At 49.8% G+C, this 22,162-nt stretch overlaps 1 protein-coding gene and 1 pseudogene across 1 annotated transcript in view; one reads left to right on the top strand and one right to left on the bottom strand.

Annotated features, from left to right (window-relative positions):
- Positions 1–22,162, top strand: part of FGD5 (FYVE, RhoGEF and PH domain containing 5) — a 126,920-nt gene that overhangs the window by 86,526 nt on the left and 18,232 nt on the right. The window contains exons 6-14 of the mRNA XM_003926167.4: positions 319–479; positions 750–906; positions 1,546–1,633; positions 2,415–2,465; positions 3,017–3,075; positions 10,352–10,423; positions 12,824–12,892; positions 18,522–18,605; positions 20,330–20,409. Coding sequence (XP_003926216.3) covers positions 319–479; positions 750–906; positions 1,546–1,633; positions 2,415–2,465; positions 3,017–3,075; positions 10,352–10,423; positions 12,824–12,892; positions 18,522–18,605; positions 20,330–20,409 — 821 coding nt within the window. The remainder of the gene's footprint in view (positions 1–318; positions 480–749; positions 907–1,545; positions 1,634–2,414; positions 2,466–3,016; positions 3,076–10,351; positions 10,424–12,823; positions 12,893–18,521; positions 18,606–20,329; positions 20,410–22,162) is intronic.
- LOC120367203 (large ribosomal subunit protein uL23 pseudogene) lies at positions 7,772–8,327 on the bottom strand (annotated as a pseudogene).

A 22,162-nucleotide genomic window follows, 5' to 3' on the forward strand; every position in this document is an offset into this window, starting at 1 on the left:
GAATTACACAATCTCTCTCCCATCTTATAAAGGAAATGTGTTCACCAAGTGGCCACAGGAGAGGAGAGCGAGCGTGTGTTGAGCCCTGCTCTGTGGTAGGTGTTGGGTTGGGTGTCAGTTCAGGTAGTCCTATGGTCACCAGGTGCATGTGGCCATCTGTGTTTTGTAGGTGAGACCATTGGGTCTAGAGACACTGGCTTAAGGTCTCACAGCTGTCTTCACGTACGGCAGGGCTCCAAAGCCCCAGGGGAAATCTGCCAAGGAGGGCTTGTGCTCGGTCCTATCAACCTGTGGGTAACAGGCCTTTTGGCGTTTCAGGATTTCCATGGAGCTGTCATGAGGGCCTTGGATGACATGGACCATGAAGGCAGAGACACATTGGCCCGGGAGGAGCTGAGGCAGGGCCTGAGTGAACTCCCAGCCATTTACGAACTTCACCAAGGCATCCTGGAGGAGCTGGAGGAAAGGCTGTCAAATTGGTGAGCAGTCCCTGGACCCCAAGGCCCCACTTTTGTTGCACTGGGAGAATGGAGAGGGATAAAAACACCACCGTATGAAATGGTATCTCCATTTGATGGATGAGAAAGCCAAACTCAGAAGTGTTAAGTCATTTACTCAAAGTAAAACAACTATGCGAGGGTTGAGCTGGGATCTGCACCCAGGGATATGACTCCAGGCCCCCGCTTCTAACCCTCTGTTGGTTACAAGGCTGAGTGCTCAGCGTCCCATCCCCCTCCCCCCGACTGCAGGGAGAGCCAGCAGAAGGTAGCTGACGTCTTCCTGACCCGGGAGCAGGGGTTTGATCACCATGCCACTCACATCCTGCAGTTCGACAGGTACCTAGGTCTGCTCAGTGAGAATTGCCTCCACTCTCCCCGGCTGGCAGCTGCTGTCCGTGAATTTGAGGTGGGTCACTTGATCCTCTGAGACCCTGCCGTAAGGATGTAGGGGTTGGGCGAAGGGCTTAATGCAAATCAGTGGGACATCTTGGTCGGTCTGGGGCTGGGGAGCAGACAGGGAAGACCTGGCCAGAAGGATGAGAGTGTGACCTATTCGGAAGGAGAACCCAGAACATCCCCTGTTGGGCAGTAGATGACAGTGCAGTGAGTGCTACCCACAGGAAGGGTCTCAGGGGTAGTTTTCTTGTCCCAGTTGAAAAGCACCAACCAAGCTAGTGCCCCAGCCATTGGAGTGTTCAAGGAAATTCTCAGTACTAGCCACAAACTGGGGATCCAGTTTTCCTGGGCAGAAAAAGAGGGAGCTTTCCTCCGTTGCTAAGATTTAAGAGGGAAGCAGGGACTCAGAGAGGCTTGATACGGAGTATAGCACCAACTGGTAACATGATGGAGTGAGCAATTAGTTACAGCAGGGCCGGGCTAATCCAGAAGGGCTTCCTGCAGGAGGAGAACCTGGTTTTGGAGATGAGGGAGAAGCTCATCTGGGCAGGAAGAGGTGTGGATGGGATGGTATATGTGGGCTGCTGTAAGCCTGGTGCCCTCGGGAGGAATTTCTGATAAGGTTTTTCCTCCCCTCTCTTGAGAGCAGCAGAATGTACGAGGAGGCGGCCAGACTGCAAAGCATCGGCTGCTGCGGGTGGTTCAGCGCCTCTTCCAGTACCAAGTGCTCCTCACAGGTGGGCCCCACAGGAGCTCACGGGGGACTGAGGTGGACGGGCAGGGAAGGCCTCTGAGAAGGGGTGGAGGCGACTGTGGCAGGCAGGTGTTGGGGAAGGAAGAACTCGTAAGAAAAATAAAACAGGTTAAGGAGACAGAGGGAACAGGGCTGCTGTGTTAGACTCAGTGATCAGGGAAGACCTCTCTGAGGAGGCAGCATTGGACAGAGATCTCAGTAGCGTGAAGACATGAGCTATACGAAGATCTGAAGAGAGTGCCAGGCAGAGGGAACAGCAAGTGCAAAGGCCCTGGGGTAGGAACAAGCTTGGCACATTCAAGAAAGCCAGCATGGCCAGAACAGAATGAGCAGATGGAAGAGCAGTCACAGGGAGGGGCTGGAGGACGCAGAGCCTGGAGAGCATGGATGAACTACAGGTTCCACAGCACTCTGCTGGGTTGATATCTACATCTGTCTCCACTAGTGGACTGTGTGCTTCTTAAAGATGGATTCACCTTGTTGTGTCTGTCTCCAAGACATGGCCCAGTGCCAGGCACACAGCAGGCGCTCAGTGGGTGTCTCTTGGATAAGTGAGTGACAAGCAGCTGTGGCAACAATGCTGACGGTGGTCCTGGGGGCCTGGTTCTGTGCTAGCATGGTATTGTGATGGGACCAGCAGGGGAGAGAGGGTATATGCCTCATTATTCTTGAACCTCCAGCTCTGGCAAGAGAGGGGTCACAGTTGTGGGCAGGAGGGGCTGACGTCGCCAGTAGCTGACTCCTGGCTCTCATCCTACCAACAGACTATTTAAACAACCTTTGCCCGGACTCCGCCGAGTACGACAACACACTGGGTGAGTCCCGCATGAACGCAGAGAGAGGTACTCGAGCCTGCTCTGCCTCCTTGCCCCAAAACCTGGACCCTGCCCCAGTTCCGAGGCCCAGGACATAGTCCCCTCCCCACCAGCTGGGTGGGTTCTGCATATGACATGTCCAGGACTTCTGTGAGAACCCCAGCTCTTCTGAGATGGATCCCCCCTCACCTCAGCTGTGGGGACATCCTAGGATGGGAGGATATCCCATCAGAGGGGGATGGGGGTCACCAGAATTTGGCGATAGGAGGGGTGTGCCAGGTCTGAAAAGCTTACCACAGTCTCCCTGTTTCCTCCCAATTCGATGTGGCTGTCCCTTTGTATCACCTGCCGGGGTGGTCCCTATTATAACATATTCAGTTTACAGCCAGGGAAACTGAGGCATGCCTGAGCGTGGTCAAATCACTGTCAAGGTCACTTAGGCAGTAGTGGCCAAGCTGGAGTTGAGGCCTGTGACCTGACACTAGAGTGGGGTGGGGAGAATTGATGCCCCTCCTGCAGTGGCCCAACTCCTGCTCTGCCTCCCTTCCCAGGTGCACTGAGCCTCATCTCCAAAGTCACAGACCGTGCCAACGACAGCATGGAGCAAGGGGTGAGTGCAGCCTGGCGGTCCCATTCCTCAGACACAGGTTCCAGGCACCTCCCTGCCCGCTCTGGTCAGCCTTCTGATGCTCCACTCCTAGGGGCTGCAGGCAACTATCTCTCTTGTGGGGCTCTACAGAGAGCCTTGGGTTCTGGCTCTGACCCTTGATGTGTGACCTCAGGTACTGTGTGCCCCTTTCTGGGCCTCCGGTTCACCATTCAGGCAATGAGAGGGGCTGCAGACTTGTGGAGACCTGATAAGCAATGCCCCACTGTGGTCCGAGGCCACCCATATCAGCACCTGTGGTGCTTTGTAAACTCCTAGTTCCTGGGCACACCTTAGATCCTCCCAGTCAGAGCTGCTGCATGCAGGATCTAGAGATCTGCATTTTTAACAAGCACTCTGGGTAAATGTTAGGACTACAAAAGTTTGAGAATCACTAGTCCACTAGAATACGTGGCTTGAAGCACAGATCTGATTCTGACTGTGTGTGTCTGTCTGTTAGACGCTGATCAGGTGTTTGCTGGGTTTCTGCCAAAGAGGGCAGAGTTGACTCTGCATCGCAGCTCCATTCAAGTGACCACCAGGGTTACTTGCGTCCACATGCTCACTGCCCTGCTAAGCTGCAGGCATGCTAGCGCTCTGTGTTGAGAATGGTTCCAAGCCCGAGTCCTAGATCACTGGAAAAGAGTTCAGTGACCGGCTGGCTAGTCATGGCTTCTGCAGGCACAGAAGGGAGATGAGCTGTGCCAAGGAGGTGCTACGCTTTGCTGTGGCACACAAATAGGGCGTGCATACAGTGAGTCATCCACAGGCAGAAGAGGAGGGGAAGTTGCATTTATTGGACACCTGCTATGTGTCAGACTTTGTACTGTTTTGGGGACTGGAGATACAAGGTGGTAAGACATGAATCCCAGCCCTTGAGGAAACCTATGTTTAGTGAAGTAGTAAATATGTGGATGCAGATGACCGTGATAGACATCATGGGAGAGAATGCCACAGGGTGCAGAAAAGGGACGCGGCCCTTCCAGCTGAGGCTGCCAGAAGAGATGATACAGGCCAGGCGCAGTGGCTCATGCCTGTAATTCCAGCACTTTAGGAGGCCAAGGCAGGTGGATCACTTGAGGTCAGGAGTTCAAGACCAGCCTGGCCAACATGGTGAAGCCTGTCCCTATTAAAAATATAAAACTTACCTGGGTATGGTAGCATGCGCCTGTAGTCCTAGCTATTCAGGAGTCTGAGGCTAGAGAATCGCTTGAACCTGGGAGGTAGAGGTTGCAGTGAGCTGAAATCACGGTACTGCACTCCAGCCTGGGCAACAGAGTGAGACTCCATCTTTAAAAAAAAAAAAAAAAAAAAAAAAAAGGAAAAGATAATATCGAGGTGCCCTCATAAGGAGGGATTTGCACACATGCCAGGAAAGCAGAGGGAGAAAAAGGGGTGCCAGGAAGAGGGCTGGCCTGGGCAAAGGCATGGAGGTGGGATGGTACTTGCTGGAGTTCAGAGAGCCACCTACCATGGCTGGGAGACAGGGACAGGATGGCAGGGTAGGAACCAGAGTCCAGGGAGAGAGGTCGGGCTGGCCGTTGAGGGGTGGACTGACACTGGAGGCTGAGCCAGCTGGGTATGAATTACACAGGCCAGTTTCCATGTGGGTCACACATGCCCTTTTCTTTCTTTTTTTTAAATTATACTTTAAATTCTGGGGTACATGTGCAGATTGCCCAGGTTCGTTACACAGATTAAACACATGCTGTGTGGTTTGCTGCCTCCATCCCCCTGTCATTTACATTAGGTATTTCTCCTAAAGTTATCCCTCCCCAGTCCCCTCCCACCCTGCTATGCCTCCCCTAGCTCCCCAACCCCTCCACAGGCTCCAGTGTATGTTCCCCCCACCATGTCCATGTGTTCTCATTGTTAAACACCCACTTATGAGTGAGAACACGTAGTGTTTGGTTTTCTGTTCTTGTGTCAGTTTGCTGAGAATGATAGTTTCTAGCTTCATCCATGTCCCTGCAAAGAACATGAACTCATCCTTTTTTATGGCTACCTAGTATTCCACCTGCCATATTTTCTTTATCCAGTCTATCATTGATGGGCATTTGAGTTGGTTCCAAGTCTTTGCTATTGTAAACAATGCCACAGTAAACATATGTGTGCAAGACATGGCCTTTTCATCTGGCCCTCTCTCTCACTCTGCTCTGCACTGACCTCCCTGCTCCTCATCATTTTGGCATCCTTTATATAAAGTGAGAGTCTCTCGATGCAACCAAAAAGTAGAGGTGCTTTGGGATCCAGCGCCCTGTAGAGGAATAGCAGCAGATGGGCTGGGATCTCCACATTTCCCTTTAGCCAGGCTGCGTCTGCTTCCAGAGAGAAAAACTAGGTCCGGCAGGGATACGTCTTCCCTCCTACAGGAGAGCTTGCACACGCGGTCCCACCCAGAGGAGGAAGCAGAGTAGCCAATAACCAGATACCCTCCTGGCTTTCTCCAAGGCTGAAGTTGGATGCTGTGCTGGGAAGCAGGGGCCAGCTGTGGACAGCTGCACCAGGCCTGCTCTGGACCAGAGGTCCCCTAGCCCATGCCTGCTTGCATTGGGTGGGACTGTGCCTGGGACATTTACTTTTGCAGTTCGGTGGTGTGAAGCACATTCACATTGTGTGCAGCTGTCACACCATTCAACTTCAGAACTTTTCCTCTTCCCAGACTGAAACTCTCTCCCTGTTAAACTCTAATTCCCCATTTCAGTCCCCTCCCCGGCCCCTGGTAACCACCATCTGCTTTCTGAGTGGATTTTATTTTTTAAAAACAATGTTAAATTTACAGAAAAGTTTGAGAAGATAGTACAGAGAGTCTCCAGGTCTCCCACACACAGGGTTCTCTGTTATGAACATCTTATATTAGTTTGCTACGTTTGTTACATTCAAGCACATATTGATACAGGATTATTAACTGAAGACCCTAGTTCATTCAGATTCCCTTAGTTTTGCCTGGTATCTTGTTCCAGAGTCCCATCCAGGATCCCACATGCTATTTAGTGGCCCTGTTTACTGGTCAGGTATGTGGTGGGTGCCCTTCTGGTGGATGGTGGAAATGTCTGATGTTTTTCTCCTGATTAGACTGGCTGTATGTTTATCTGGGAAGAGGCTCACAGAGGAGCACCTTTAATCCCATCATATGAAGGACACATACTAGCAACAGGATTTACCACTGTTGGTGTTGACCTTGGTCACCTGGCCGAAGTCACCCAGTGGCAGGTTTCTCCACTGTGGAGCTGCTCTCTCTCACCCCTCCCTTTTCCATGCCCTTTAAAGTCAGTTTATACAGCCTACACTTAGGAGTGGGTGTTATGCTCCCTCCCTTTGAGGGCACCACATCTATCTAGGTTATGTGGAATTCTACCTGGGAGATTTGTCTCTTCTCCCTCATTGGCTAATGTATCTAGTCATTATATATAAAGAAGTCATTTATATCAGTATGGACTCATGGATATTTATTTTACACTTTGGGTTATAATCCAGTACTTCCTTCCTTATTTATTTTATTTTTGAATTGTTTCAGCTTTAGCTGTTGGGAGTGTTTTCAGTTGATTTCTGTGCCCTTTTCATGTGGCACCAACAATATAGATTTTGAGGGGGTGTGTGTGTGTGTGTGTGTGTGTTTTGAGCACTTCTTTACTTTCTGGCAGTGCAAGGTGCTCCAGGATCTCATCTTATACATTTCCTGGTGCTCCAGTCTTCGAATCAGTCATTTCTCCATGGAGCCCTGGTTGCATTAATTGGATAATCGTATTAGAAGCCAACATACAGGCATTAAGCACACTCACTGCTAACGCAGTATCATTTCTTTTAAGCCTCCTTAGCTGACAGCAAAGAAATGTATGTGTATACCAACCCTTGCATATGCCCATATCTGTAGATATTTCCATATATAACCATCTGTATCTGAAAGTAAACTAACCATGAGTTTTATTTTTTGTAGAGATGGAGGGCCTACTATATTGCCCAGGCTGGTGCCAAGCAATCCTCTTGCCTCAGCCTTCCCAAGTGCTGGGATTATAGGCATGAGCCACCAGGGCCAGCCTTAATTTATTTTTATTGTATTGTATTTTGTGTGTTTGTTTTTTACCATGAGTTTTTACCAGTGTTTCTCATTCTGATCATGACCACACTAGCCTCCTCCCCTTGCTTATCTATAAATTCTCACTCCAACAGCGAGAACCTGGTTCCCACCACTCATAAAATTAATGGCTCAACTTACCTTGAACAATTTGTGAAAGGTATTTTTCCTGGGTATAGAAATCTGGATTGACAGTTTTTCTTTGATGCCACTTTACTGTCTTCTGGCTTACATCATTTCTGGCATAAAGACTGCTGTGATGCTCATGAGCATCTGTCTTTGTGTAATGTGTCCCTTTTTTCCGGCTGCCTTTAAGATCTTCTCTTTTGATTTGATTTTGGGAAGTTTGGCTGTGATGTGTCTGTGTGTGTTTTGTGGAGGATGGGGTGCTCTTTATCCAGTTGTGATTCTTGAGCTTCTTGGATCTGTGGTTTGTTGTCATTCATTAATTTTGGGAAATCCTCCTGGATGCTCTGTTCTTTTTCCCCACTCTTTGTGTTTCAGTGTAGGTCATCCCCACTAGTCTATCTTCAGGCTCATGGAGTCTTTCCTCAGCTGTGTTCCATTTTGCTGCTAAGCCTGTCAAAGGAATTATTTATTTCTTTTTTTTATGGTGAAAAGATATACATATATTTAGAATTAGCCAGCTGGACTCCATTTAGATGATCCCAATTTTGTTGGCAACATCCAAAGCATCGTAATCAGGAGCCAGTTGAACATAAGCTGCCTTCTCTCCATCAGGGCGAATCAGGGTGTCGACCTTGGCCACATCAATGTCATAGAGCTTCTTCACAGCCTGTTTGATCTGGTGCTTGTTGGCTTTAACATCCACAATGAACACAAGTGTGTTGTTGTCTCCTGTCTTCTTCATGGCAGACTCAGTGGTCAACAGAAATTTGATGATAGCATAGTGGTCAAGTTTGTTTCTCCCGGGGGCGCTCTTCCGAGGATATTTGGGCTGCCTCCGGAGTCGCAGTGTCTTGGGCCGCCGGAAGGTGGGTGACGTGCAGATCTTTTTTTTGTGGCTGTGGACACCTTTCAACACTGCCTTCTTGGCCTTTAAAGCCTTCGCTTTGGCTTCGGCTTTAGGCGGGGCAGGAGCTTCCTTCTTCACTTTCTGTGCCATCTTGTGAAAAGGGAAATTCTTTATTTCTGATATTGATTTTTTACTTCTAAAATTTCTGCTGGACTTTTCTGCATGGTTTTCATCTCTGCGAAAATCCTCCATCTGCTCATAGGCGGTATTCACCTTTCCTGCCAGGTCTTTTACCCCCCAATCAGAGCTACTTTAAGGTCTGATGGCTCTGATACCTGTGTCCCTTCTCACCCTGGTTTGTGGAATGCTTCCTCCTCTTGAAAATGAGTTGGGGTTGGGGAGTTTTTTGCTTGCTTTTTGTGTTCCTCATAATTTGTTATTGAAAGCCAGGCATTATGTGTAGAGACTGAGATAAATCATACTTAACCCCCCAAGGTGGGCAAGCCTTTTTTGGTCATGCTGTTCACGGTGGGGGACAGGGCAGTCAGGTCAGTCCAGTTGGCACCTGAGCTGGGTTTGGGTTTTGCTGCCATGTCATCAACCTTCAGTGCCTGCCAGGCTTCACGCTTCTCCAGCAGGGGCTGCTGTGACCTGAGGGGTGGGTCAAAGAGCTTTTTTCTCATTCTGCTCCATATTCAGCTTTTAGCCTTCCCTGCACCACAGGAAGGCCCTCTCTCCATGCTCTGGTCCTTCCCAGAGTCAGGCTACTGCCGTGTTACTCAGCACTGGGCTTATGGTGGGCACATGCCTCCATCTGAAGCAGAGCCTGTGAGCCAGGCTCACCCTTCCGTGGCAGCTGAGCTCTGTGGCTCTGTGGCTGGCCTTAGACAGGTTTCTGGCTTTCCCCCAGCAAGGCATTAATGCATAGTACTGGGTCCAAGGGGTTACCGCCCCGCTCCTGTGGTGCAGCTTTTGCTGTCTTTCCCTAGAGCAGCAGATCTTTGCCTGGGCTCTGGGGATGGGCGGTCTCCTGGTCTCCCCCGGGAGCTGAATGAAGCCTTGCATGAGAGAGGGCCTGAGGAAGTGGGCAGGGTTTTGTATGTGGCCGTGCCCTACCCTGGTCTTCCTTGTGGGCAGAGACTTGTGAATGAGCGCTTTCGAGTAAGAACAGATGCCCTCGGTCTGCAGCTCCCCATTACTCTAAACTGGCACCAGTCCACATTTCTCCTTTAAGAATTTATTGACATTTTTCTCTGCTCTCTTCTTACCTTCCTTTAACCAGCCCCCTTTGCCTCCTGTGTGGCGCCAGGGGTGCGGCAGTCCCTGCGTCTCATTCCTCTGTGGATGGGCTTGCCAGGCAGAACCCAGCGCACTCGGTTGCCTTGTGACCCCCGCTCTCCCACAGGCTGAAGCAGAGTTATGATTTTTGAAGGTCATCTGGCTTTTTCTCACTGCAATGAGAGCAGTGTTCTCTTGTACTTCCTACATCATAAGCAGAAATGGAACCACAGTTACTCATTTTATACTACATAAAATTTTACACCCGAAACCATAGATAATGGAAAGGACTTTTCAGGGTAGATGATCTACCCACAGTGCTCACCTCATGCCTTTAGAACCTGCCCTGTGTAAGGTTCAAGGAGCACCTGCCCACAGTGCGGGGGTGGGCGCTTGTATCTAGGATTGTGGGGTGCTGTGCAGAGGAGACAGGGCTGTCACTTTACATTTTGTGGCTAACCCAGTGAGGTACTGACAGGGCACACTTATTTTTCTAACCATGAGGCTTCACAGAGTGTGGACCCCGTTTCCTCCACAGGTGCTGTGTTTTTGGGCTGCAAGCCAGGAAAGCCTGAGGCCAGCTTTGGGTCTGGTGAAGTTCTCATGCTCCAGGCCTCTTGAGGGACGTTGGATTAGAGAGAGTAGGAACTGTTGTCCAGAGAAGAACAGGGATGTTGGGCAGCACAGCAAGGCCAGGCAGCTGCCTCCACAGCTCACACAGTGATGGTGGTGGTGCCCTGCAGACCCAGGCTTGGGTCCCAGTCCTGCCTCGTACAGGAGGTTGGATTTGGGGCAGGCCTTTCCGGGCTTCATTTTTGTCTGAAACAGAAGCAATGCCATGCCTTACAGAGGAGATAAGACGCCTGGAAAGGGCCCTGACCATCTCCCCCTCGCCCCATTCCCACCCACAGGAAAACCTGCAGAAGCTGGTCCACATTGAGCACAGCGTCCGGGGCCAAGGGGATCTCCTCCAGCCAGGAAGGGTGAGTGCCGCTGCCGTGGGCAGGGGCAGAGGGTGGCTGGGTGAGGCTCCGATAAGTCCCATTGTTCACTGGGTTGGCCCCAGACAGGCCTGGCTGCAGGTGCTGTCTACCGTGGAGGGCAGGCAGGCGGGTGGGTGTGGGCTCACTGAGCTCTCCTGGCTGCGGCCCTGGGCTGCCTTCCCTGGGGTTCCCCACCCCATGTGTTTCCCCCAGGGCAGTTAAAGACTCAGAGCCTATTTTTTTTTGTGTGCCCTGTGGCTCTCCTCACCTCCAAGAAGAGGAAGCACCAAGTATTTTTAGTGCAGAGTTGCTGGGAAAACAGAAAATGATCTCCCAAGAGCAAGCTCCTAGAAAATTTCTTAAAAATAACATTCTTGAAGAGAGAAATTCATTCTCTTTAAAGCTTCCAAATGGAAAACATAAAACTCAGCTTAAAAGTAGTTAAAAAATATGTTTATTACCAGTGATGCTCCGTAAAGGACAAGAGACAAAGGAGTGAAAGCGCGTGCGCCGAGGACTTTTACTCACGATTAGCAGGGGTCTCACGGGTCTGAGGTTCTGTGAAGTTACATTTAGTGTTTTGACCAGGATCGTAAGTTTGGTAAATTATTTCTTAAATGTCTATTTGTATATCCAGAATTAAGGGGGTTATAGCAGCTGTTCCCAGGTATTCATCTGTTTTAATAGACCTTCAGAGGCTCTGTTCTTGAATGGACTCCTCGTGGGTACAGACCAAGGGGGGAGTCATGGCGTGGACCACCCAGAATCCTGAAAGACACAGTCTTGAGTATCATGATCCCAAATGTTGAAATCCCAAAAATATAATTCTGGAAAAAATAATTTAGAAACATATTTAAAAGATATTTATATTTTTAAAAAGGGAATTTAAGAAACATAAAAACACAACCGGGCCGGGCGCGGTGGCTCACGCCTGTGATCCCAACACTTTGGGAGGCCGAGGCGGGTGAATCACAAAGTCGAGAGATTGAGACCATCCTGGCCAACATGGTGAAACCTTGTCTATACTAAAAATATGAAAATTAGCTGGGCGTGGTGGCATGCACCTGTAGTCTCAGTTACTTGGGAGACTAAGGCAGGAGAATCACTTGAACCCGGGAAACGAAGGTTGCTGTGAGCCAAGATCGTGCCACTGTGCTCCAGCCTGGCGACAGAGCAAGACTCCATCTCAAAACAAAACCAAAAAAGAAACATAAAAACACAACAGAACACTTCACAGGCCACTTTATACAATAAAATTGGCACTAAGAATATACATAATTTCGTAAGCATAAATGTTGCTGTATGCTAACAATAGTTTCATGGGTCAAACAGTGATGAGCACACAAACTTTATTCATAAAAAAGTCAAACAGGAAAATTTATCCGTGTGTGTCACTATGGTTAGTACTTGCGTGCACCAGCCTTATAATTCTGGTCATCAGAAGTACCATGACAAATCACTGAAGTCTTTTGATGAGCTCAGTTAAAATCCGTGATGGGTCGCTATGGTATATGCAGCCACCCACAGAACTAAGATCTCAAGAAAAATTGTCTTTCACAGAAGCAAGGGTTATCTCTATTCATTGAGGAAGTTGGTGTTTTTAAGTATATACACAATGCTTAAACACAAATTCAACATTGTGATAATGTACTTTTCCTGAAGTCAAATTTGCACCAAAAAAATGCATAAAATGAATTAGAGCTCTGTAAAAGTTTGTACACGGTTTATACCTCCAGTATTGGAAATGATACAGAATGTAATACAGAGCATGGCAAAGTGCTTTCCCAGGTTTCCAGCATTCCTGAGTCCAGTCAGGCTGATGCCTCACAGTTAACCATCACAGATCCACCCCTTGTCAACTTGGCACCCGCGTGCGTCCTCTTAAGTCACACTTAATTTTCAAACAAAGACAGTAACAGGGTAATAATTCCACCTAACATGGTGTAGTTCTTCTGTGATTGCAATTTTCAGAATTTTGTGAGTGTTTTTATTTTGTTTTGTTTGTTTTGTTTTGTTTTGTTTTTGAGACAGGGTCTTAGTAAGTTGTCCAGGTTGTGGTCTTAAGACTCCCGGGCTCAGGTGATCCTTTCAAGTAGCTGAGACTACGGGCACACACCATGACGCCCAGCCTGATTTTTGGAATTTTTGATGTTAAGGATGTTAGACTTTGGGGATTTAGACTTTAGGAACTGGCATTCAGGGTGGTGCCTTTCAGGACTACGATCCAGGTCCTGCTCTAGCATCTACGGCACCTCTCGTGAGCAGGGATTTATCTGCGAGCTGCCCTTGGGTTCTCTGGGAGGCTTTATGATTTAAGTTTCCACTCAGGCCTCCCTACACCCTTGTCTGGGATTAAGGGGGCATCAGCCTGACTGCCAAGGTCTGCTTCTCTCCCCACAGGAGTTTCTGAAGGAAGGAACGCTGATGAAAGTAACAGGGAAAAACAGACGTCCCCGGCACCTATTTCTGGTAAGTGCCCGTTCCGCAAGCCGAGCTCTGGAACTGCCAAGTTGATGAGGTTTTCTGGGGCCATTATGCAAGGACAAGTGGAAGTGGGTGGGAGGAGAGTAGAAAAGAGCAGAAATTTGGGGGTGAGGATCATTCCAGGCAGCTGAGAGCTTCACCCTTGGAGACCACAGCCCACAGGACATTTGTTATTTGAATGATTTTGAGTGGAATGTTGGCAAAATGTAGTTGCCCACATCCCCACCTCAAATATCTGTCAACCACCTTATCTAATGCTCAGAGAACTGAGGTCCAGAAAGGAAAGTCACTGTGGCCGGGCCTCCTGGCAGGATGGTGGCAGAGGCCCAGGAGGGAGCCAGGGGTTGTGACCCAAGTACAGCATTTTCTTTACTGTGTAGGAGATGGGCCATAATTGAACATTTTTGCTTGGACGGCTATAGTCTTGCCTACCAGGGAGTGTCCAGGTCTAGGCTGTAGCTGTATCAGTGCCAGTGGCTGTTGAGCGCGCCAATCATGGGACCCCCAAGTGGCCATGCCTTTTAAGCCCTCTGCTGGGCAGTTTTCCTCTTGCTCCTGCACTTCTGCTCTCATGCCTTGTTCCTGTCCGCCACAGCTGCCTCTCCCAGCCTCCTTGTACTTCGTTAGAGCATCGTGTGCAGTGGGAGGGACAGGCCGTGGTAAGAGCCTATGAGCTTGCTCTGTTCCAGGCGTTGACTGAGCACCTCGTATGTGCTGTTGCTAGAAACAAAGAAAAATCTCAGATCTCGCCTTCAGCCTTCAGAGTCCAATGGGAGGGAGAAGTCCATTGTAAATGCAGAGTTTGGAGCATGATATGGAAGATCTCGGGCGCTGTGGAAGCAAAGAGGATTAAGGAGGGCCGGGGGTGAAGAGAAGAGGAGGCACAGCCACGGCGGCACTGCCGTGTGGGGAGTGTCTGCTGGGCGCGCATGCTGTGCTCAGTGTTTCCTGAAGAACGTTCTACCCGAATTCAGCCCTGGAGGAAGGATGGGAGTTTGGCAGGTGCACCAAAGGAGGACATTTCAGGAGAGGGAAGTGCCTAGGCCAAGGCTGGAGGCGTGAGGAGTGTGGTGTGTTGGAGGAGCTCCGTGAGCCTCAAGAAGTCCTCGTCTGCAGCCAGACCCTTCCACTCCTAATGGGGCTTTCCCCATGCCCTGAATAGGTCCCACCCATAGAGGGGCCACTTGAGGGCTGACCTCCAGAGAGTGCTGGTGGTGCTGGTGGAGAAATCCTGAGCCTGGCCAGAAAGTGTGGAGCCTGCGGGGCCAGCAGTGTGTGCTGATCCCCGATGGCTGGTGTCCTCAGGCTCTGCATGAGGCACTAGGTGACCCGAGTCCAGAGTCTTCCTCCTTTCTCTCCCTCCTAAGAGCTATTTCTTCCCTCCCATGAGAACCCTTCACTCTGGCTGGCCGTTGCTGCAGTGGGCGATATTTAGCTGCAGGCAAGAGGAGAATGGACCCCCGGGGCGATTTTGAGAGGGATCTGAGAGCCAAGCAGTCAGTACGTAGCTGAGATTTAGGTTCTCAGAAGGATCCAAAAGCCCCTAGAGATGTTTGAGTCCTTTTCTCTAGGTCGTTTTTTTGTTTGTTGGTTGGTTGGTTGTTTTACCTCCGCTTACACACCTCCAGTGTTGGGGTGCTCACTGCCTGCTTAAATTCATTCATTCTGCAGCTTATTATCCATCTCTTCTGCGTGCCATGATCTGTGCTGGTGTGTAGACATAGCCTCTGCCCTGCTATGGGTCTTGGAGTCCAGTGGTGGAAGCCATTTTTTATTCCATGTTAGACAAGTCTAAATTTTAAAAATTGTCTTCATTGAGGAGAAATCCTTGCCCCTGAATGTAGGGAGGTAATGAGCCAGAGGAGCTAGTTAGATCCTGCCCCGTGGGACTCTTACTTCCTTTGTAATCCTTAGACAACTCAGACACATGTGCAGGCCTCAAGTTTCCCACCAGGAAAGTAGAAAGACTGGGTGGTTTTGAGAATTAAATGCCTGGCATTTAAGTATGTGCCTGTTAGGTAGAAGCCATTTATCTGATAGTAGTCACGACAGTTTCTCCCTTCCCGCTGACAGCTGTTCATGGGACACAGGTCCTCCCTCTCTAACTAGAGCTACAGATCTCATCAGCTCCCTGCCCCAGCACAGCTCTGCAGGGAGTTGGTGCCCACAACTGGGTTTCTGTGAATTTCCCTCTCTTCAGGACGCAAAAGGGGGAGGCCATATAGGATGGCAGTGGGGATGCAGACCCCAGATGCAGGCCCCAGCTCTGACAGTGACTGGTGTGAGATCCCGTGGGCACACCCCCAAGCTCAGTGCCCTAATCTTTAAAACAAGGGAAGCAGTGAAGCTGCAGCTGGAAAAGAGAGGAGCTCTGTCATGGCCCCTCAGCTGTTTGCATCCGGCCACCTCCTCTGGCCACACCCCCAATCTCTGCACTTTCCCAAGGATCCTGAATGCCAGGAACAGACACAGCAGCCTGGCTTTTCCCAGTCTGTCCTCACCCCGTCCTCTGCCTCATTTGTCCCCGGTCTTGGCTCACTGGCCCTCAGACACTTTGAGGCTCTTTGAGAAGGGTGCCAGCTCCTCCCCTTCAAGCCATGCTCAGATGGCACCTTCTGTCAAAGCCTAAGCACTGCCCCTGCTTCCCCCGCTCTTCCTCCTCAGGCCCTGCTTCTCTCCCCTACACTCTCCCCATCTGGCATGGCCCTTTATCAGAACATCTCTCTCCCTCAGGGATAGGCCCACGTCCCTCTGGTGCCCTTGCTGTGATTAGGCCATAAGCCCCTGCAGTCTGAACCTGGGTTCTTTGTTCCTCTGGCTCAGCACAGCCCTTCTACTGAGCAGTGTTGATAACTCTCTAATGGAGGGGTACATGGGAGGAGGGTGGCCCAAAAGGTGCTCGAGCCAGGGAGTGCCATGGTGAACAAACACATTTAGGAAGAATTTTTCTTCCTCAAAGGTGCCAGTTTCAGAAAATAATCTGAACTGCAGAACAGAGTTGGGGCATCTGGGCACCTGCGCCCAGCAAGGCAGAGTGCAGGTTCACCGTGAGAGCAGCGCTGACATCCTCTCCCGAGCACACTGGAGGAGCACTCGTCAAGCTATACCCCTGACTTCACTGCCTGCTAGCTGTGACCTCAGGCATGACCTCTGGCCTCTCTGGGCCTCAGTTTCTCCCTCTGGGAAATGGGAATGATGATTATGGTGCCTGCATATTAGGATTGTGAGAGTGAAGTGAGAACGCTCATGTTAGGGGCTTGGCCCAGCATCTGGTGCAGAATCAGTGTCACTGCGGTATAGAGCCTGTCACTCTTAGAAGGCAGGGCAAGAACAGGGCTTCACAAACTAGAGCTGCAGGCCAATGCCAGTAGGACGCCAATTTTTGTTGATAAACTTCTGTTGGAACACAGCCACACCTATTCCATTATGGGTCATCTGTGGTTGCTTTGAATAGCAGCGAAGTTGAGGGGTGGAGACAGAGGCCTGAAACATTCAATACCTGGCCCTTACAGGAAAGTGCGCCAACCCCCACCTATTCCAACTCTACTGGAAGACATCAAGGTCCAGAGAGAGGGAGGTGTTCCTGAGGTCCAATAGGGGATCAGTATTGGGCCAGGTCTCCTGCACTGCCATGGCTAGAACCGTGGAGTCTCGAGAAGAGCTGACTGTGGGAAACCTCATGCATTCTGTTCCCTCAGCAGGCTATCAGGGGAAAAGAAGTATTCATTCTGCCTTTTCTTTTCTTTTTTCTTTTTCTTTTTCTTTTTCTTTTTCTTTTTTTTTTTTTTTTTTTTTTTTTTTTTTTTTTTTTTTTTTTTTTTTTTTGAGACGGAGTTTCGCTCTTGTTACCCAGGCTGGAGTGCAATGGCACGATCTCGGCTCACTGCAACCTCCGCCTCCTGGGTTCCAGCAATTCTCCTGCCTCAGCCTGCCGAGTAGCTGGGATTACAGGCACGCGCCACCATGCCCAGCTAATTTTTTGTATTTTTAGTAGAGACGGGGTTTCACCATGTTGACCAGGATGGTCTCGATCTGTCGACCTCGTGATCTACCCGCCTCGGCCTCCCAAAGTGCTGGAATTACAGGCTTGAGCCACCGCGCCCGGCCTTCATTCTGCCTTTTCACACGTGTTGCCTTGGTCCGTCCCCACACACCCCTACTTCGTTTTCCTCCATGCCTGCGGGGCTCTCCTTGCTTCACGTCAGCACCATGTGTAGAGGGCTTGCCTTGGTTCACATTGGTGCCATGTGTCCAGGACTTATCCTGGTTCACGTTGGTGCCATATGGCCAGGGCTCACTCTGGTTTATGTTGGCACCATGTGGAGAGGGCTCTCCCTGGTTCATGTTGGCCCATGTGTCCAGGGCTCTCCCTGGTTCGTGTTGGCACCATGTGGAGAGGGCTTTCCCTGGTTCATGTTGGCTTCATGTTTAGTGGGCTTATTCTGGTTCATTTGGCCCCATGTGAAGAGGGCTCACCCCAGGTTCATATTGGCCACTTACGGAGAGGGCATTCTCTCTGTTTCCATGATAAGGTAATGGTAGTGGTTTTTCCCATTTCCGAGAGGAAGCTGAGACTCAGCCAAGGAAAGGGCTTGGTCAAGTCTCAACGCTGGACCATAACATGGTCAGGATTTACAACCCTGAGTGTGATGACATCTTCTCACACCTGAAACCATTTAGCTAACCAGAAATACTCTCTCCTAAGGAGATAAAGTGACTTTCATTAAGTCTGTCTGCCCTGATGTCGGGGGAGCTTTAGTTGCTCATTCAGTAAATATTAATTGAGCACCTACTCTGTACAGGGGACTGGAAGTATAGCAGCAAGCAGGGCCCACCACTTCCTTCTCCTCAAGGTGTCTTCTCCACCCTTCCTTAGTTTTGACTCCCCACCCTTCCTTAGCTTTCACTCCTTCTACTTTATGGAGCTTTAATTTTTATAGAGTGAAATGTATCAATCTTAAGCATACGTGTTAGTTGGTACTGACAAGTGTATATCACATTGTAACCACCACCTGGGTCAAGATAGGGAACATTTCCAGCCACCAGAAAGTTCCTCTGTGCCTGTTTGCAGTTGATTTCTCCCAACCCCGAGGGCCCCCATCACTCACTGGCCTGACTTCTATCCCTATTTAGATTAGCTCTGCCTGTTCTGGAATGTCACAGAAATGTCTTCAAACAGCATATACTCTCTTGTGCCTGGCTTCTTCATTCAGCATGATTTTGAGATGTATCCATGTGGTGGTGTGCATTGGCAGGGTGCTCCTTCCCGTTGCTAGAAGGCATTCTGTGGTATGGATAGACCAGTTTGTTTATCCATCCACCCGCAGATAGATATTGGAATTGTCCCCACTTTTTAGCTGTTACAAATAAAGCCACTGTGAACATTCTCACACCTGACTTGAGAATATGTGTATGCATTCCTCTTGAGCATCAAACTAGGAGTGGAATGGCAGGGAAGGGGCTCACATTTTCGCCACAATGTTTTTGCTCACCTGTGAGGTTAACTGAGGAATGCAAGATGCCTGTGCACACCGGAGCTCAGGGATCTTTTGACAGAAGCCTGGCAGAGCCTTCTGGGGCCAGGGCCTCTAACAGTGTTTCTCTCTCTCTCTAGATGAACGATGTGCTCCTGTACACCTATCCCCAGAAGGACGGGAAGTACCGGCTGAAGAACACATTGGCTGTGGCCAACATGAAGGTAAATGTCTGGTGCTAGGCACCCTGGGGTTGGGGGACAGGGAGACTCCAGGAGAGAAGGGGACAGCATCCTGCTCTTAGGAACACCCAGACCAGGTGGAAGAGGGAGGCCTGCGGACAGAGTTGAGCTACAGCAGGTTTGTGCTGTAAGTTGCCCAGGGAGAGGGGAGGGGGATGGAGGGCTTCCAGGAGGAGGGGACTGAACCCAGAGTGGTTAATATTTGGTTGGATCAGAAAGGGAGGGAGGGAGGAGCATCCTATGAGGAGGATATTGCATAAGGAAGAGCCTGGGTTGGAGGAACAAGTAGGTGTTTGTTAATTTTTAAATTGTGGTAAAATACACACACCATTTTAAAAGTAACCATTTTAAAATGTACAGTTCTGTGGCACTGAGCATATTTACACTGCTGTGCATCCAGCACCACCATCCATATCAGAACTCTTTCCTCTCCTTTCCAGACTGAAACTGCCCACATTCAACACTGACTCCCCATTCCTCTCTCCTTCCCAGCCCCTGGCACCCACCCTTCCATTCTGTCTCCATGAATTTGACTATTCGGTACCTCAAATGAATGGAGTAACACAGTATTGATCCTAGACTTGTTTCACTTAGCACAGTGTCCTCAAGATTGATCCCTGTTGTCTGTAGCATGGGTCATAGTTTCCTTCTGTTGTGTCGATAGGCCACATGGTGTTTATCTGTTCCCATGTCAGTGGACACTGGGTGGTTTCCACCTTTTGGCTGTTGTAATGCTGCTGTGAACACAGGTGTATGTGTGGGGCTTAGCTCCGTGTAACTTGGTCCCAAATATGGAAATGCTTGGGTGGTATTGGGGACTTTGAGGAGCAGGAGATTTTAGGAAGTTAATTCTGGTGCGGCAGCGGGCTTCAGGTGGGAGGGAAACACAGGTGGAACAGTGGAGCCGCAGGTAGTTGTCATTGTCAAGGGCAGAAGCAGGGATGGCCAGGAGAGCTATAAGAGGCACTGTGCCATCTCTCTTGATCCTGTAGGTGCTTTGCTATGGGGAAGGGGAAGGAGGAAGCCCTTTCTCAGCATGGAGGTTCCTTCCCTTCTGGAACCAAAAGCTCCGCCAAGGAGACAGTTAGAAAAAGCCATGGGAGGCCGGGCGCGGTGGCTCAAGCCTGTAATCCCAGCACTTTGGGAGGCCAAGGCGGGTGGATCACAAGGTCAAGAGATCGAGACCATCTTGGTCAACATGGTGAAACCCCGTCTCTACTAAAAATACAAAAAAAATAGCTGGGCATGGTGGTGCGTGCCTGTAATCCCAGCTACTCAGGAGGCTGAGGCAGGAGAATTGCCTGAACCCAGGAGGCGGAGGTTGCGGTGAGCCAAGATCGCGCCATTGCACTCCAGCCTGGGTAACAAGAGCGAAACTCCGTCTCAAAAAAAAAAAAAAAAAAGAAAAGAAAAAGCCATGGGAGACATGGTTACTGGGCAGGTACTTGTCCAACATGACACTACACCTGGGGTTGCCCAGGCTGGGCCTTGACTATGATGCTCTGTGGCCTTCCCAGCGGTGGGTGAGTGGCCAAGGATGATGAAGCTGACAGCCAGGCCCCTGACACGGCACCTGCCACCACAGAAATGTATGCCCTGAAGCTAGAGAATGGCAGAAGGTAGGCGTGGTCCCGCTGTCATCTGCTGTCAGGAGAAGCCAGTCTACACTTGCCCCTCCCTGAAGGAGGCTGCTGTTGGTTTTCCAGGTCAGCCGCCCTGTGATGGAGAAAGTGCCCTATGCTCTAAAGATCGAGACTTCTGAGTCCTGCCTGATGCTGTCTGCGAGGTACGGGCAGGGGAGGGAGGATGGCACACAAGGCAGAGAGATGAGCATGGGAACATTCAGAACAACAGATGAGGATGTGCTGTTTTTATTTTGGTATCCTTCTGGATCAAAGGACTTTTTTTTCTTTTCAGTGTCTTTTAACCATTTTGGGGAAATTGATAAGCACTTCTCTCTCACAGAAAAATTACATACTCATAAAATTTTATATGTAACTCCAGGGGTTTCTAGAGTCCATTGCTTAAATAAGGCAAAATGTCTTATGTTTGTGGAGCTCTTTTTGGATGATCAGGTCTTTACAGTAATACGAAAAGTTAAGGCAAGTACAAAGTGTATTGTGTGCGGCTGTTCATAAAGTGGCCTTTTTGCTTTCCCATCTAGGTGAGAGAAAAAAGTAAGTGAGCTTTCATCACGTATCTTGTCCTGTCTGGAGGTTGTCTTAGTCCATTCAGGCCACTATAACAAAAATACCATAAACTAGGTAGCTTAGAAACAACAGAAATTTCTCAAGGTTGGAAGTCAGGAAGCCCAAGGTCAAGCCACTGGCAGATTCGGTGTCTAGCAGGATTCTGCTTTCTGGTTCATAGACAGTGCCTTCTCACATAGATGATACCACCTCATATGGTGGGAGGGGCAGGGGTCTCTCTGGGGCTTCTTATATAAGAGCACTAATCTCATTCATGAGGGCTTCACACTCATGACTACATCACCTTTCAAAGGCCCTGCCTCCCAACACCATCACCTTTAGTAAGAGGATTTCAGCATTTGAATATGGGGGGACACAAACATTCACTACAGCAGGGGACATGGCCTTTCTATCAAAAAGGTCTGCATTTTCTCCAGGCCCTCGGGTTGCCTGGGATCCTGATCTCCAGCTTCAGACCATGACCTTAAGCATCCCCCTTTCCTTCTCTCAGGGCAAGGTAAGCTCGAGCTCTCTGGGGTTTGGAAACCAGAAAGGTGTGGCTCCAGTCAAGGGCAGCTCTTCAGCCAGGGACGGGCATGGCAGGGGTCAGCAAAGCTTCCAGGGCTTGGGTGTCTGCCCACAGCAAGCATGTGAGCCTGAGATGGCAGTGGTGCCCATCATGTGGGGGTTTATCCTGAATTGGGGTGGTTCTGAGTGTGAAATGGGATATAAATCCACTCATGCACGTGAACTCATGAACTCTCATAGATGCATTTTCTTATTAAAAGCATTTATTAGGTGGGGCATGGTGACTTATACCTGTAAGCCTATCACTCTGGGAGGCTGAGGCTCGAGGATTACTTGAGGCTAGGAGTTTGGGACCAGCCTGGGCAACATAGTAAGACCCTCTCTAAAAAAAAAAAAAAAGCATTTATTAGCCACACCTCAGTACCAGGTCCAGGGCTGCAAACACAAACAATTTAGCCCTTGTTGCGCTCTCCAGGAGGCTGCATTAGAGGCAGGGGAGTTGACTGGCCCCAGGTACCGCCCGTGATCCTTATCACCACCCTGAGAGTTGGGGTTTGCAGCCCCTTCCATGCATAGGGAGTTGAGGCCTGCCAAAGGGTCACACAGCCAGGAGATGTGGAACTGGAGTTTGAACCCAGCACTGTGTAGCCCACAACTCTTGTCTATTACAGTCTATGGCATAAGGGAAAGGAAGAGGGCTTGGAAAGCCAAAGGAGGGACTGCCCCATCTGGAGGAGTGAGGGAAGGCTTTCTGGAGGTGATAATGCCTGGATGGGGATTGTGGCCTCGCCTCTCCTTGTGACAAAATTGAGGGCAGGAAGC

The sequence above is a fragment of the Saimiri boliviensis genome, chromosome 8, assembly GCF_048565385.1.
Source record: "Saimiri boliviensis isolate mSaiBol1 chromosome 8, mSaiBol1.pri, whole genome shotgun sequence".
NCBI lineage: Eukaryota > Metazoa > Chordata > Mammalia > Primates > Cebidae > Saimiri > Saimiri boliviensis.